Source organism: Physcomitrium patens, chromosome 20, assembly GCF_059467195.1.
Source record: "Physcomitrium patens ecotype Gransden chromosome 20, ASM5946719v1, whole genome shotgun sequence".
Taxonomy (NCBI): Eukaryota; Viridiplantae; Streptophyta; class Bryopsida; order Funariales; family Funariaceae; genus Physcomitrium; species Physcomitrium patens.
The window spans coordinates 15,752,345-15,770,117 of NC_143429.1; the positions used below are offsets into that span (position 1 = coordinate 15,752,345).

Consider the following 17,773-nt stretch of genomic DNA (forward strand, 5'->3'; position numbering starts at 1 on the left):
AAAATAGATTTAGTGAATGATATTCTGTTTTAGATTAAATATTAGAATTAAATGATTTCATATACTTATATGAAATAATAATCTTACAAATTGATTAAAGTTAATTTTTTTAATTATGTTAAATTATTATTATTCTTACTTATAATACTAAATAAATTAATTTTATACTTTTTATTTAAGTATTTACAGTATATTCTATTTTTTTCCATTGACTATGTGTTTTTTATTAAACCTTATTCTGTTTTTGAACTTTCAAAGTAAAGAAAGATCAATCATTCAATAGAAAGATTTACAATCTTTGTATTAATAGAACATTGTCTTCTTGATTCAAAACCCTAGATTAAAACCCTTATGCCTTAAAGTTAATAAATTAGAAGTATGCAATAAAATAAAATTATACATATGAAATGTAATGATATTTTATAATAAATTAAAAATAATAATTGAAATAAATTTTATAATTTTTATTAGACTTTAGTAAAAATAAAAATTTGATAGTTTAGAAATTTTCTTATCAAAGTTCTATGTCATTAATTATTTTGATTTATTCTCTCTTTTTTAATTTTTTTTTTTTTATATGTCATCAAATATGTCATCATTTTAAATTTTAGATGTCAAAGTATAAAAATTAAATAGCATCTATATTATTTTAAAACTTGGATTTTAATTTGATTCTAAAGAAGTATATATATATATATATATATATATATATATTTTTTAAATGTGCTATTAAAATTAAAATTAGTCTTTAAAATATTTTTTATAAGCTTTAGAATTTTGGCCTTAAAATAGTACCTAGGTTATAACCTATGTCAAACTTGTGGTAAACTTTGTTCTAAGAGAATTATGACTATACCTTATAAAAAAATAATTTTTTAATTTACTTTAATTAGAGAAACATTTGATCTTATTATATTTCAAGGGAGGCCTCTTGAAATGTGAACAATGAGGTGATTATTGAAGTTTTATTAATTTGCCAATATTATGCTTAATAACCTCTTTCTCAAATAAGATACATAAATATCTTTATTGAAATCAAACAGTGTCTTAAACAAGTGTTTTTGTTTCGTCTTTGTGTACTAGATTGCTTGCCATTACATATCCATTTTTGTCATTCAAAACCTTAAAATCTTTCTTGTACACTCTAACTTTTTGGATATGTTTGAGTAGTTATGAAACTTCTATGCTTTTATTCTGAGTTCAATTCTTCACCTTTCACACTACCACTTTTGTTTTTTTGTTGCTAATTTGTCATACACAATCCCACTTTTTTTCCTCTATAGGCAACAAAGCCATTCTCAATAACTTAAATGATTTTATAACACCATGAATAAATTAATGAGAATATTAAGTAAACCAATGTTATTATTAAATAGACCCACCCTTGATGAAAAATATAGTTATCATGATGAATATGATTGGTTTTTATTGGTTGCAGATCCAATAGTAGAGAAATGAATCTAGAGGTCATTTTCACTTTTTTAAGATGATTAGAATGGGTGGGTCGATTTAGTAAAAACTTTGGTCTATTTAACATTCCTCTTAAGAGGAGCACGTTTTATTCACTTTTTTTTTACAAAAATTACAACATACAATCAATGCAATCGAATGGTTTAGGGTTCCGTCAGGCTCTCTCTCATTATTAGAGAGGACTATGATGCGAAAGCAATCCAAATCATCAGGGCAAAAGACTGCTTTGATTGATTGATTCTTACGTATTAATTAGTTGCTTTACATACAATTATGATTCATGGAGCTGAATTTACACGGCGCCTCTAACGCCTCGTGCCGACTGAAAGGAACGCGAGTTGAAGCGCGAGGAATCATGCGGTCGACATCGCAAACTTGAAGAATCTCATCCCTACTCGTCTCAAATCACACCCCGGACCAGCAGCAAAATTGGGTGCGTCGCTTGTGACCGATTCAGTGATAAGAGGTGGCGATGGCGGCATCAGAATGAGGAGCTACCGCAGTATGAGGCTGATCTTCTTACGACTTGGGTGCGAGAAATCCAGTGAACTTGCCAAGGATTCCAGGTGAAGACTCACTGTGCCCTGTGGCAGGAATTGTTGATGAGGTTACCAGCCACCCAAGAGCTTCAGTGATCTTCTCGCTGAGCGCTTTGTCCTCCTCCTTCGACACTGGAACATCGGCGCCGATGACATTCACATGGTTTGCACAACCTTTGGAGGTGTCGATGGGCGCGAGAGTGTTATCTGCAGTTTCTTCCTTTCGGGTTGTGTCAGCATTGTTTGTTGAACTCTTGGTGGTGTCTGTTTCAGATGTGATGGAATCCCTGGTGGTGTCGACCGCAGATCCCTCCGTGTCCTTGGTCTTGTCCACCTCGGAATGCCCCTCGGATGGCTGGTTCATGCCCCACTTGTCGGTAACCGTGTCCTTCGTCGCGATTGCAGCAGCATTGGTCGCCTTGTCCGTGTAAGTTTCTGAGTCCCCAGTGGCATTGTTCAAATCATCCGCCTTCGATCGAGCAGCATCTCTCATCTCATATGCCGGAGCTGTTCCAGTGCCTAACACAACAAAGCTTAATATGCATTTCCTGGCACGAACAATGCTTACAAATATTCGCATTGCAGATGTTATTGTGTGGATACTGCTCGAAAAAAATTAGTGCGAAATTTACTCACTTGTGCTTGAATGAGGACCCGGCGAAGAGCGGGGCTCGGTACAGAGGGTCTCCGCGGTTGCATCATTGCCACTTGCTGCGTAGTCATCTGCTGTGCCATTGCTGATTGAATCCTTGGCCTTGTCCACCACGGAAGGCTCCTCGGATTGTAGGTTCGTTACAAATGTGTCTTTGGCAGCGTCTTTTGAACCTAAGGCGGCTCCACTCTCCTGCTCCGTGTCCATCGCTGCGTCACCGTTGGCATTACTCACATCCTTCACCTTTGACTGTGCAGTATCCCTGGTCTCGAACGCTGCATCTGTGGCGCTGTGAGGCCCCCAAGATATAGCCTTCTTCGATTGATCGTTAACTTCGCTGTTTTCCGTATCAGTGCCCTGAGTAAGTGCTGCAGCATCATATCCCCTTCTTCCAGAGTTTGGGGAAACCCCTGACAATTCCTCCGCTGCAGATGGCTCATGTGTGGTAGATTTCGTCTCGGGCGCAATATTTTGCGTCTCGCTGATACTGAGTCTGCTCATGACGGAAGCTGAGTCAGTATCTCTCTTATCTGTATCTTCGGATTTACGAGGCTTAGGACTCGGATACGTTCCAAACACACGAGGCACCGATGTAGGGCCCGAATATGGAGTGACCTTAATGGCAGGGGAGGTAGGCGACGACAAACCAGCCTGCAACACCAATTACAATGTTCAACGGTGCAATCCAACAACTATAAACTTCAAACTCGTATATTGATTTCCGCAAAACAACTGGTGAGAACAACCAAACTCGCTCCCAAGAAACTGTAGACATACATTACTGGAGCTGGTGGAGCTTGTGGCATCGCCCTCTTCTTCACCCTGATCATCATCATCGACGACGATAGTGGAGCCATCACCGTTGCTCCAACTCTTACCAACATTATGCTTTATTTTAGACCCAGCCTTCTTCGTCTTGTCCTTGAATTTCCCGAAGATCGATGACCTCTTGTGACCATGATGATCGACATGGTCGCGACACTGATCTTCCGAAGTCAAATCAGTATGCTCTTCACCTGATAAATCTTTCACGAATCAATTTTTTCCGACTTCCAACCAGTCCAAGGCTTCGAAACTCGACAAAAAAAAAAAAAAAAAAAAAATCTCATAAAAAAAAGAGAATCCAATTCGGCTCAACTCCCCCTCTAATCAAAATGCCAGAACACCATCAACAAAAGATCTAGTCTCTCACCTGGAGGGGAAGCAAGCTGATCGAAGCCATACCCTTGCAAAGGCTGCGCCATCTTGCGAGTCTGCACACTAGACCACACTGTCCTCCTCAACGCCGATCGAACTTTTCTCGACTCTCTAACCCAATGGGCACCGACAAAAGACAGAAAGAAAGATAAAAATAAATAAATAAATAAATTATAGTTCAGGTGGCACAAAAGCAAGAGAATGAGGACCCCCAATTAGTGTGTGGCAGGGAAGATCTATAATGAGATTAGCTCCGAAGAAGAAGAAGAATGTGACATAGTGTGAAGCTCTGGTGAAAGCCGAGGAATTCAGAAAATGGAGGATTCTGTAGAGAGGAGGACACGGTTATAAGGCCTGGTTTTGTGTAGATGAAGGGGCTTAGTTTTGCATGAACAGTGGACGTGGCAGCATGGATGGGATTAGGGGAGGCCACCGGCACTTGGCGGTGAGCATCCGGGCTGAGCCGGTGTTGATATTTTTGATTCGAGATTGTGCCCTTTAATCCGAGATATGTAAGATTCCAATCATGCCTATTCATCCGCTTCCACTTGTACTAACGTGGCAAATTTTCAACTTCTCTAAAACAAACCTACTTTTTTTTTATAAACAATACTAATAATAATACTTAATTGGTATGAAATTTACCTCTCTTTAAGGTATTCAAAATTTCTTTAATGATAATTTACCGATTGAAGGAACTATTCTTGTTTAATTTTTTTTCAAATGAAATTTAAATTCTAAAGAAATGCATACTTATTTAAGTTTGATATATCATGCACATTATAATTACAAAGCCACGTGTGAAGTTTTGTACATGGCATACATAATTATATCATCATCTATTATTAAAACTTAAAACTTAATTGGTATAAATATGTAGTTTCAAATCTTGATTTTAAAAAGATTGATTTGTATAGAACTTCATAAATATTTTGTAGAAAATACTAGTGACTATGAAAGTATAGAAAAAGTCACAATAGAACCAAATAAATTTATTAAGCATGATATTCAGGTGGTGTTGGTCATGTTTTCTTTACCACTATAGTGAAATCCTACAAAAGCCTTGTAGTTTCTTACTATGTCTATATTTCTACAATTCTCTCTTTTTGCAGCCATATTATTTTTATAATAATGTTTACTTTTAGTAGTTAAGTGGATAATTTTCTTAGCATGATAAATTTTACAACAAAATAAAAAGAAGAATTGGATAATTTTATCCAATTTTTGCATATTCCAATGAATTCCTACAAAAGGATTATTACAATACTAATTTTGAACTACTTTTAAAGACTGTCAATAAACCTCTATTTGATATAGTCTCCAATAAGTTTTGTATATATATATATATATATATATATATCACTAGAAATACGTAATAAAATTAACTTTTACACAAAAAAACTTTAAAATGTAATCTTAAAGATTTTATTTTTTATTTTTTTATAAAGCTTATAAAAAGCCAACTCATTTTTTAAAAAAATTAAAAATACATGCTTTTAAATTATTCCTTTTTATATTTCATAAATTTTTAATTCAATACTATCCTTAAAATGTATATATATATATATATACATCTATATATTATTAAACTGGTATTAAATTGTGTATCTAAAGTTCTTAACTTAACTTACAATCACCATCCTTAGAAAATGTAAATTTTACAAAAATATTTATTAACTAAGTTATAAACTATTTGGATCTTTGAAATCCTAGATTGTATATTGGCCTTAAAATAGGCAAAGATAAAAACACTCAATTATACTTTTTGATATATAAATAACCATAGTTTTTTTTTAATATTGTTAATTATAAAAAATTGGTTAATTATCGTTTTTTATAATTTTAGTAATATGTACAAAGATTACTAAATTAAATAGTATTCTATTTTGAAAATATTATAGAAATAATTAATTTTATGCCAAAAAAACATGGCTTAAAAATAAAAATAAAAACACTAATATTTTGATGAACAAAAATAAAAGAATGTATATGTATATATATATATACATTTACAACTATAACAGAATATAATAGAATATACTATATATAATATACATTTACTTTGCACTTACTTTGTCTTTCTTTAACTACTAGTACAATAATTGATATGGGAAATATGAAAGAACTAGTAGTAATTATTGATTTTTGGTAATTACAAAAAAAAAATCTCTTGATAATACTTTATATAAATTGTAATATATTATATTATGATAATATTATTTAAAACATCCTTAAGTATTTTTTCTAACTACTAACTTGTTTTTACTATGAACATTTAGTAAACTATATTGATGGAATTTTTTGGACTCATCTCTGCCAAAATGATCTTAAATAAGTAAATGTATTAGATAATATTAATATGTATATATTAGAAAAAATTCATGAAATAAGATGTATGTTGTGTTATGTAAATTAAATAATATTTTCGACCTATTAATGAAATATGATCAGTTAGTAAGAAATTAGAAATACTTTTATTTATTAAAATCATGAAGATTACTTAGTTATAAATAAAGTAATTGCCAATTACTTCTTAAATTCCGTGTATTAGTTTGAGATTGTTATTCTTTTAAAGAGTTTCTTCTGTTACACCAATGATTGGTTCTATTAAAATTTTAAAATAAGATTGTTTCTTTTTTCAAAAAAAAAATATTATTGAAACATCGGATTAACATAGAATATCTTTTAACATTCTAATAACAATTTAGAGGGTAAAATCTATTTTCATCATAAATATTCCTAACTTATTCACATTCTTGCAGAGCTTCCACCTCTATAATTTAAAAAAATTAAATTATTATGTCATTAAAATATGAGATTGTCCTGTCTATTTCTTTGTAAAAAAAAAGCACCACTTTGGTCGTATTTTAGTCCTCAATCTAAAATAAAATTGCGTAAGAAGTATTAAAATATCCAATCTGTTTATAAATTTTTTCAAATTAAGTTTTTTTTTTCTATTAAAAACAATATCAACATATGTTTGATAGATCCACCTCATACAGTAATTAGTGGCCTTATGTTAGTTCTACTTATGTAATTATAGTTATGTAATCTCTCCTTAATAATGAATTTGATAATATAAAACAATATATTATTCAAAATTATTGTTGTATAAACAACATAACAATATTATAGTACTATATCTTTAAGTTTCTTGGTTCTTACCAAAAATAATTAAAATTGGTCAACCATCATCTTACATCCAAGTTAAAAATATTAAAAAAATCACACAAAAAATATTGAGAAAATAAAATATATGTATAATAATTTAGAGAATTTTTTTTTGTGTTGAGTATAAACAAGCACAGAATAAAAATTAAACAACGTATGTCTAGCATTGTGGATTCTCATTTTATGATCTCTCCTATTCCAATTTTCAAGACTACATTATACAACACAACTTATTTGTTAGCATAGAAGCATGAATTCACTTGTGTTATTTTTTTTACTTACTTATTTATCTTTTATTTTTTACCTTTTCTAAAAGTTAGAACAATAAGTTATCATATTTGGATTACACCAAATATGTTTGACTTTTTAATTATAAGAATAGTAATAATCATTTAACCAATTTAAGTCTCTTTCATCACCATTATATTATTAACATGTGTCTCAATTCTTGACATGGTTCTTTTAAGTTATTTATAGTGTTTCTTCAACAAACCCAAAGCCTTGAAACCACCTTTAATTTTATTACTTACTCAAAGTACATACTGTTGAATTTAATCAGTTGATGAAAATCCTAAGCTATGTACAGAAACACATTTCTACTGTAAACATTATTGAAGACTAATTCTTGACCTTTATTAATTTTTTTTGAACAATAGATAACCCCCATCCTCTCCCTTTCTTCCATTTTTTTTTTTTTTTTTCTTCTTCTCATGTAAAACTCATCTAGACTTAGTAGAACCATATTATAATCCATTACTTTATAGCCACAGGCAGTGACAGAAAAAATGATTGTATAAATATAAATATATATATATATATATATATTAAACTTGAAAATCCAATTGGGAGAGTTTATGGGACAAAGCCTCATCGTTTAAAAAACTAATCGTTCTAATTTGGAATGTGTAACAAAAGGGTATTATGGTCAACTTTAGAGAAAACTGATCTGTCCTACAACTTGCAGTTATTTTTGCTTATGTTGCATACAAATAAATAAATTATTCACTATCTTTCATCAATTTTTGTTTTTGTTTAAATTTCAATATAATTTAGAACTAGTACATCACCTTCTTTAATATAATCAATTCCAATCGCTCTTTTAAAACCCTACAAAAACCTCCAGATTTCAATCTGAGAACAAAATCATAGGTACAATGTGGTACATCCTCACATTAATAATCCCACACCGATTCAAACTAGAGAAGGAAAATTCAAAAAAACACCCTCCAAAACGCATATATATATATATATATATATATATATATATGGAAATGTTTATCCCAAGCTTCTACTAAATTGACCCTCCTATTGTGAAGAAAAAATAAAAATGACCACTAGATTCAAAACCAATAAAAACCAACCACATTCATCATGATTATCATAGTCTTCATCATGAGTAGGTCGATTAAGTAAAAACTTGGGTCTAATTAACATTCCCCTATATATATATATATATATATATATATGTATTTATACTGAATAACAACTAGAAACAATGTAGATTTACCACCAGAAAAGGACCAAGAGTTCTCTAGAATGGTTCACCTGCAAAACACTCACACCCAGTTCAAAAGTTAACCCAGTGAGTTAATTACTTAGTTAATTAGTTAATTAAGTGCTCAGAGTTAGCAACAAAGACCCAATTGTGCCAGAATGGTGCGGCAGGAGTCATAGATTGAAGCAGTGAAACAATGGGGTACTTCCTGTTCCCAGCTTAAGACCAAAACTGAAGTGGCAAAATTGTTCCCTTCTAGGAACCTTCGTTGAGTTCAATTCGGCCCTGCAACTTGTTCTCACGGTTGGGAAATTACGCAAGTGGGCACTGTCATCCATGACATCCCTGCAACTTAATCATCCATATATAAACCCATCCATCCATCCATCCATCCATCCATCCATCCATCCATCCATCCATCCATCCGTTTACGAAGAGTATGGCTCCCTTGTTCATCGATCGACTCATGAACCGCGCGCCCCCCATGGCCGTGGGTTGCTGCTGCTGCTGAGCATGCTTGAAGCATGCAGAGAGGGATCGAGGAAGCGAGCGAGGGAGGGCGAGAATAGTGGGGATGGATGGTTTGCAGGGTTTAGGTCACTATTTCGATCCCACGCCCGATTTCTCCATCTCCATGTATCACTCAACTGCAATTGGAGTATGCTGCCCGTCGCACTGATACCCAACTTCGTGAATTATTTACACCGTGTAAGGGGGGAGGGGGAGTAGTAACAACGCCAAGCTATTTGACGAAGAAGAAGAAGCGCAACTGACAGCTCCGTGCTGGATTCGAGGAGCGAGGAAGAAGGACAGAGCGAGAGACAGAGAGGCAAGAATTCAAGGGGGAGAGAGGCGAGTTGCGATGACAGTTGAGGGACTAAGCAGACTCCCCTCGTGAGGATCGGACGCACAACAAGTGGCCTATGATGGTTTTGTTCAGGAAGAAGCCATGCCGTGATGCCATTCTTATAGCTTGTTTTGGAGGTTGGAGGTTGGAGGTTGGAACTTGATTCTCGTTTTGATGTGTCTGCAAAGGGACTACCTCCGGAAATTAGCAACGAGGAGCTCGTGAGCGGTTGGGGTGCGGTGGGTGGGTTCCGGGGCATACGCACTGTTGAGGTAGTGATGGAATTGAGAGTTTTGAGATTTTTGGGTAATCAATCAAGCTAGGCTGTCGATTGATGGATTTTGACTCCTCCCGGACTGTTTTGTTTTGTTTTGTTTTGTTTTGTTTGTTTGTTTTTTTTTTTTTCTGGAATTGGTTTCATCGCCTCGCTGGGAGCATTAAATTTACCTTCATTTATGTCAACCTGCGATGGTTTTGAGGATTGTATCCATATGGGTTAGCATTCACTGTGGTGAGGGTCTGACCAGTTCGGTATAGTGGCTCCCGTCCTGGTTGGGGTTCTACATATTGTGCGCGGTTTGGGGCCCGGATCGTATCACGTGTTGCACGGGGGAAGCATCTGCCGAGAGAATTGGGGTTTAAGGGATCTTTCCTCCTGTGGCTTCCAGCTCGAATTCTGTGTTCGCTGGCTCAACCTGCCCGACTAGCATGTCGTCTATATCGGTGGTCCGCTTTGCTGCTCCGTACTGATCGTATCTCTCGTTTCGATCTATCTTTGTTCCTGTCTTTCCCCCTCCTCGATCCTCCCCCCAGCCGTTTGGTGCATCTCTTTCGTCCTCTCCACCTGCTCTCTTGCATCAGGATAGCGGATAAACCTCAATGAGGATCTCGGGTTAGCGGGTCTGCTGTCACCTAAGATTATAGAGGGGATAGTCGATGGTACTTTGGACTTGAGAAGACGCACTTGGCATTCTTAGATTGATTTTGAAAAGGATGAAATTGGGCATTTCAGTCTTGTGATTTTTTACTTGTCCAAGCCATATTGATTACCAGGCTGTAGTTACGGTATCAGAAGCCTTAATGGGTATAGATGCTCAGGTGCACAAGCCACTCTTTGCCTGTGAATATATCTTAATCTTGGGACATAAAGAAATCTCGCGTACAATTCGATTGTGTTAAAAGTATATGTTCTTTCAATCTACAGATTGAGGATGAGTGGCAATCTCTCTGCTGTTCCAAGCTTGCTAATTTGGTATGTTTTGGGAACCGACCACACTGTGAAAGAAGGCGAATGGGTAGGAAAGATTGATTGAATAATTAGTTCGGGTGTCTTAGCTTTGAAAAACCGGACTAGAGAGACCACATAGTATTGGAGTGATATCCTGAGATTACAAGGCCAACTGGGTAAAAGTCTTAAGGAATATTTCTTTGCTATCGTGCTAGTGGTAGCAGCTCATCAGTCGTTGAAATACAACGGTTTTCGTGTTGGTGTACGTGTCGCCTGGGTTCGTACGATGCATGTCGGATAACTTGCAGATTAGATGCTTGTGGTTTTGGAAACAATAATTATCATCCTAGTCGTTCCTGACACAATTATTGACTTAGATTTTGGGTTTTAGAGTGCAGCTGGAGCGTGGCTAGAGCATATTGATCTTTACCGGAAATATTAGTCTCATGCATAGTTGGGAGTTATAACTTTTCAAGAATGGGGAAGCACAGAGCAGACATCGATATGCCTCTGCGATGCTTTATGTTATCAATATGCCTTTCACTGATTTGGAGCCAAGTTTTAGCTGCCATCACCCTTACGGATGAGGATTGGGAGGCTGGCTTAGGCGCAGATATGTGTCCTGAAAAGACAGACATACCAGTTGACTCGGTGTTTCCGTCACGTGGTGTTTCTGCCGGTGTTGCACGCGATGGTGTTGGTGCCGGTGATGACAGAATGGTAATTGCGGAAATGAAGCAGCTGCTTAGAGAACAGTCAGCTCAGGTAGAGAAACTGAGCGATCTCATTACCCTGCTCCATCAGTCACTTCAGAAATTCCCTGACCGAATACCCCAAGTCGTTGCTCCTATCAACAGGGAGCAGAGTGTAGGTGGTGATACTAGTCAAAAGTCGACATTTGGCAACAGCCCAGACCTCGCTAATGTGAAATCCATTTACACGAGTGAGACACCCCAGAGTTCACGGTTAGGAGACGCTGCTGCTTCAGATTTGGAAAAGTCGAGAGATGTAGTCCCTGAAGTCTCAACTGCCAGGCCCCCCAAGTCACAAATAGGAGTGTCTGGGCCCGGGGGTGGAATGACAATTGCCCGTTACAAGCCAGCTTGGGCGGAGCACTTCCAGTTTGTTTCGGCTGTTAAGGTGGACGTCGACGTTTCGTGCCTGCACGTACTTCCTCACGAAGGTGATGATGGTATGAGCCGGTATGTGGCAGTAGGGGATTCAGCGGGACGTATTTACATATTTTTCATATATGGTGATTTACTTGTAGACTATGCTACTCTGTCTAAAGCCCCAGTGACTGCCATGCTTTCCTTTACACTGCGCAAAAATGAATCATGGCTGGTGACTGGCCATGCGGATGGCGCTGTGCTTGTGCATCGCATTTGGGAAATAATGCAAAGAGGTTCCCAGTCTAGTGATGAGGCTCACCAGTTAGGTCTAGAGTATGTGCACTCGCTTGTGGCTCCTTCCTATGAAGATGTAGGGAATTATGATCTGAAAAGCATTTTTGAAACGGGAGCTGAAGTCCCGCACACCGAGGAGGTACTCGAAGGCATTGGAAGCAAAAGCAAATTGATTACTCATCTGGAGATGTACAGAGTGGGCAAGATGAGGTACGTGCTGGTGGCTGACTCTACCGGCAAGATGCAAGTGTTTCGAGAAAACGGAACTCTTTTTGGAGCTGCTGATTCATCAAGTCGTCCGCTTGCGTTTCTGCGAACACCCAATACACAGCGATTGTTGTTCCTCACAAAAACTGGTGGTGGTTCTCTTGACCTGCGGACTATGACTGTGCGGAGCTGTCCCTGCGATGGACTGAATGGCTCCACTGTGGTTGCTTATGCATTCGATGCCGCAGGCCGATCTCGTGCATATGGTGTCACTGAAGAGGGCGACCTTGTGTATGTTATCCTTTCTGGAGATACGCTTCACTTTGAATGCCATGCCAGGACTACCAAGAGAAAATTAGACGTAGAAGGCCCTGTTTCCCTGCATGGTATTAAGGGCTACTTGGTCGTTGCCACGCCAAAGAATGTATTTGTTTATAACACAACCCTGCAGCTTGGTTTCAGCTATGCTAACATTCGGGGTAGTGCTGGGCCCCGACCTCTCTTTAGTGCCTCCTTGGACGATATATCCCTCTCTTTCCTTCCAACGCCTATTGCTCCAGGAAAGTGGCCCATGATGGCTTGCAATCGTGACAAGCTTATTGTGGTCGGGTTTGGTGGTGGCTACGTTGGCATATACCGATCCACTTTACCAGTTCATAAACTACCAGATTTCAATGCCAAGCTTTGGAGCAGCCCCATATTTATTTCTGTTATCCTCCTTCTAGTGGCTTGGCAATTACTCAGTCGTAAACGTGATCCAGCCCCAACGGATAATAATAATGCGGTGATGCAGATTGCATCTAGCCCTGCATCTGGGTTTGGCTACCGAGAGAATCGTGATGGTGCTGGCAGTCTCAAATCACGAAGCCGCTATGAGTCCCCTTCTCGTAGCTACACCACTAATCCTGTGGGTTATGGTCAAAGCTCTATGAATTATCGAGCAGCCTCGTCAGATCCTAGCTACTCCACACTGCGGGAGCCTCTTTTTTCGAACCAGACTGTTGGTGATTTACGGCATTGATTTTTTAAAGAAAACAATGATGTTAGTATCTTTTTCCAATATCTCTCTGCTGGTAGTGTATCGTCATGGAATGTTTGACGTGCCTAACTCTGGTAAAGACCAGAACATCATGGTCTTCGTTTTATGCATTCTTCCTTTGGTTTCTCAATCTTTTGTTGGTGGTGGTTGGTTCTACAGTCTCTCTTTTACGTCATTTTCAGAAAACATCATCTGATGTACCACGTGGCAACTATCTACATAGTATGTTTACGTGTGACGTCTGGTGGTATGGCATGAAGAGCATGAAGATGCATTTTCAAGAAATAGGACTCGAAATACTTGTTCAAAATCCTCAGCAATCAGACAGGCCGGATGAACCTTGTTCGATGGCAATTAATGGAGGCTTTTGCACACTTCGTTGGATTACAGATATGATAGGTGGGCTTTTGATCACCAGATGTGCAGACGCAAGTACTTGTGGTGTTTAAGGTACTAAGTCTTGTACTGCGAACCTATTTCTGTCCCTGCTTTAACCAGTATGTTATGCTATTTCTTTATTCTTTTTTCCTGGTTTGTTGATGGAGCATACGTTCGACCGATTCTGTATTGGTGGATGGACTTAAGCAGGTGATGATGACGTAGCAGGTGTCAGCTCAACCATTTCAATGCCAACCATCCTTATTGGGTTGTAATCAGCCAAGAGTCAGCTATGTTAGTTCGTAGTGTCGACTCTACTTGTGTGTTCCAGCTTCTGGATTGCGAAGTGAAATTTGTCATCATCTACATTAATTTTATTTAATTTCACACTAAAATCTTAAGTACCTATTTATGGTACTACAAGACAACCCTTTTATAAAAGGCTGCTTATGTTGATTCGGCCATTGATGCTTTTTCTTATTAGAGCTGGTTTAATTTCTTAGTAGAGACTTGATTGATGCAATTAGTCCAGCATTTTCAAGGGGTTGCAAGTTGTCCAGTATTGGACACTTTGCCAGCTCTTGTTCTTCCCAACAATGCAAAAACTTACACACTGCCATCAATGGTATCAGCTCATGCGGAACCACTGTCACAACCGTGAATCTGTTAGGTTTTGCCTCATCCCAGGTACAAACTAGTCTAGTCATGGTGTTGTTCTGGCTTTCAAAGGGAGCCCTAGTTGGTAGATAATCGTTTTTGGACTGACCGTGCTCTAAGCTGAGGAAACTCAATATACGCGCCTGGGCACAGCATGCCCATGTTCTTTTCTTGCTGGCCATCAATCACATGGGTTTTGCCTTAGTGTTTATAAATCCTCTGCAAAACTTAAGAGCTGGTTCCTCAGCTGTTGAAATGATCACAGAGGTTTGTTAGTACGATCCCAACGACATTGTAGCCTTGAGTAACAATCTAAGTTTTTAATGTGTACATTCAGCATAACACAGTAAGAGTTACTAACGTTGGTTAAGTCTAAAAATTATTTTGTAAAAACAAGATGAAAAGACCATCTTGTATTGTTATACTATCTATAATTTTTTTCAAATTTAGACTTTTGCGATTATTTTATAAGTATTCAAAAACACCAAGCATAGAAAGGAAATAAAAAGAAATAAAAAGGATATTTTTTTATAAAATAGTAAAATATTAAAATTATAATCAATAGGCTAACTAACAAGATTACCAAAAAGAATTTATACGAGAATCTATATTAATGACTCACTTTTATAAAAAATATATAATCTATATATTTTTAGTAGTTTTATAATATATATATATATATATATATATATATGTAATGAGTTTTATAATAAATATAGTTTTTATAATTTTAAAAATTATAAAAATTTATTTTAAAAATAAATAGAATTTATATGGTATCAACATAGAAAAAAAAACATAATATGTTCAAAAGTATCTTCCAAAAACCTTAATATAAATTGGGCCTCTCAATAAGATGTAATATTGCCTGAAAGTCTTAATATTAATAAATAATTTTTAAGAAAAATTTAGTTTTTTTTTCACTACTTATAGTTTTTGTATATTGTACAAAATATGCCGTTTTGATTAAATTATCTACCGTCACAAATATTAAGTCATGAGAATTTGTAATCAAAAGATTTGGGATGAATTCTATTTAAGGAGATAATCAAAGTTGCTTTGAAAGAAGTAGGCATTTAAAAATCCATAGGACTATTGATATAGAGTCTTTTCTCAAGAGAAAATTTTACAAGATCAAACGAATTCTTTGAAAAACTTCTACATCCAAGACCACTAAAAATTTCTTGAAATAAGCTCCAAATTTTTGTTATATCTAAAATGTCTTGTTATAAAGTCATGTTGTACTTGAAGTGCATATAATTGTTCTTGATGTTTTAGAATATATATATTCTTTATGATAATAAGAAGATTGTCCTTAAACTAATTTTTTTTTCAAGTTATTAAGACTTTTATTCCTAATATGAAGAAAAAAAAAAGAATTATAAATGTATTTGAATGAACTTCATTGAGCAAAGTCGAATCAACTAGAATTGTTGATTTTATAGTGTAAAGATGTTGTTGATTTAGTTTTAAACAACCTATTGTTGATCATATACAAAAAAAATTTCTTTTGGTGCAAGATAAGAATATCTAGATAAGAATCACTTTATAAGCATATTTATTTTCTATGCTAATATGTAATATTAAATACAAATTGTCACAAATTCATACTTTAACATGCTTGGTGACATTTTAAGATACATATTGACATAAAAAACTCAAGGTTCTTGTGATTAATTTATAGTGTGACTTAATAAGAAGTACCTTCTAATAAGTTTTTTTTATATTTAGAATAAATCTACAATATCAAAAAGATTTTTGTTGCAGATTTCATAATCAATCTTAGTTGTTAAGATTTTTTTGAATAAAAAAGATTAGGCTAAAGTCTTTCATCTATATCTTTTTGAGATAAAATTGTACATAATAAAAAAATTATATATATATATATATATATATAGATATATTGCTTAAAAACATCTACACGAAATACAATGAAAGTTAAGCCAAAAGATATTTTCAAACCTTAAAATGCTTCTTCAGCATCTTGTCTCTACTCCAATTTGTCTTTGCAAGTTAATCATGTATGTAAAGTGCCAACTTGATAAAAATTACTGATAAATTTTTTATGATAATTTAAAAAAAATTTAAAAAGTTTAATGATTATGTACCATTCTTAAAATTTTCTAATCCATAATATTTTGTACCTTCTAAGAATCTATTTGAAAGCCATTGTTTGAAATGATATATTCCAAAAATTCTACCTAAGTTATATAGAATACAAAAAAAAAATCTCAATATATAATAATACATTTCTATATTTTTTGGTAAAAAAAAAACATGTTTTTCATACTCCTCCATATTCTTAGAATAAATGAAAAAAATAAGTGATGAATACATAAAATCATTTCAAAATTCACAAAAAACATTATTTGTCAAATATTAAAAAAAAAATTGGCTATATGTAAGTAAAAAAGATATGATGTCATATTTATAATGGCCATACTTATTTTGGAATAAAATATTTTATTCAAAATTTTTATTTTTTATTTTTAATACTTATCAAATTCTAAACATATAATTCTATATATATATATATATATATATATATAGATATTAACATAAGATAAGAAAAAATTTAAGATTGAAATATATGCGGTCTATTTGAGGATTTTTTTTAACCTCAAAAAATCTTAAAATAATAAGATTGGTTGAATATTTTTATAATATTAAGTTTTATTTGACTTTTACAACCTTTTGCAATTACTTCTATTTGTATGGTTTTGGACATGGAATTTTTCGAAGATAAAATTGTCCATCTACTACTCACATATATATAGGTTTGAGTTTTTGTACTAACAATATTCTATAATACTTAACAAAATTTTCATCAAGAATACAAGTAAAGGCATTGAAATATAATAAGTTTAAAGTAAAAATAATAAACTTTGTAGATTCTAAATAGACTTGTACTAAAAAAAAATGATTTAGAAAGTAATACAAAGCCTTTATTAGATGTTGTGATAAAAAAATGTTTTTAGAAAATTCTTAATGTTGATGTATAATCTTATTTTTTAATATATTATCTTTTTTTAGAATTTACTCTTAAACTTATGATTTTGATGATTTTTAGGATAATATTAAGTAATATATTTTAACTCTCTACAATAAAGACATTATCTTTCTTGTCAACATCAATTTTTTTCTTGTGTTATAAAAGATTTGAAATATATAGCATTAATCCACATGTCTTTTATATTAATTTATATAATTGATTGGTAGAAGTATTTTCTGCAAAAATATAAAAACATTTGATTAATAAATTTTTGGAATTGATCAAATTATTCAATTTGGTTAATGAATTATTAAAATTTGAATCTAATACTATCAAATTTCTCTAAAAGAACAACCTTTCATTTCCTAGCTAGTACACTTACATAAGTTACTTGAGGTGGTGCAACTGTTGAAGAAACTTCTATAAATAAATACTCTTGATAATGATTGCCGTAGTAGATAAAATTTATGCATAGTAAGTATCAAATTTCTTATT

At 34.3% G+C, this 17,773-nt stretch overlaps 2 protein-coding genes across 13 annotated transcripts; one reads left to right on the forward strand and one right to left on the reverse strand.

Annotated features, from left to right (window-relative positions):
• Positions 1–1,677: 1,677 nt before the first annotated feature.
• On the reverse strand, positions 1,678–4,160 carry LOC112273103 (uncharacterized). 3 transcript variants are annotated; one of them, XM_024501498.3, is made up of 5 exons: positions 4,068–4,160; positions 3,854–3,914; positions 3,439–3,677; positions 2,646–3,312; positions 1,678–2,528 (listed from the first exon to the last, which is right to left on the reverse strand). In XM_024501498.3, exons 2-5 carry the CDS (start codon positions 3,903–3,905, stop codon positions 1,990–1,992), a joined length of 1,497 nt encoding a protein of 498 aa, XP_024357266.1. In that variant the 5' UTR covers positions 3,906–3,914; positions 4,068–4,160; the 3' UTR covers positions 1,678–1,989. The 3 variants fall into 3 exon arrangements, with proteins under 3 accessions (XP_024357266.1, XP_024357265.1, XP_024357267.1); XM_024501497.3 differs by having other exon boundaries at positions 3,854–4,118; XM_024501499.3 differs by lacking the exon at positions 4,068–4,160 and having other exon boundaries at positions 1,678–2,516; positions 3,854–4,052.
• A 4,922-nt stretch (positions 4,161–9,082) lies between these two features.
• LOC112273313 (putative membrane protein At1g75140) lies at positions 9,083–14,093 on the forward strand. Of its 10 annotated transcripts, none has more exons than XR_002966979.3 (4): positions 9,084–9,643; positions 10,991–13,254; positions 13,512–13,701; positions 13,840–14,093. XR_002966979.3 is itself a non-coding variant. In XM_090245081.1 (3 exons), exon 2 carries the CDS (start codon positions 11,077–11,079, stop codon positions 13,231–13,233), a length of 2,157 nt encoding a protein of 718 aa, XP_090101207.1. In that variant the 5' UTR covers positions 9,083–9,643; positions 10,991–11,076; the 3' UTR covers positions 13,234–13,254; positions 13,512–14,093. The 10 variants fall into 10 exon arrangements, 5 of the variants coding, with proteins under 5 accessions (XP_090101207.1, XP_024357704.1, XP_024357708.1 ...); XR_016498838.1 differs by having other exon boundaries at positions 9,092–9,643; positions 13,411–13,701; positions 13,837–14,093; XR_002966977.3 differs by having other exon boundaries at positions 9,092–9,643; positions 13,411–13,701.
• The last annotated feature ends 3,680 nt before the right edge of the window (positions 14,094–17,773 follow it).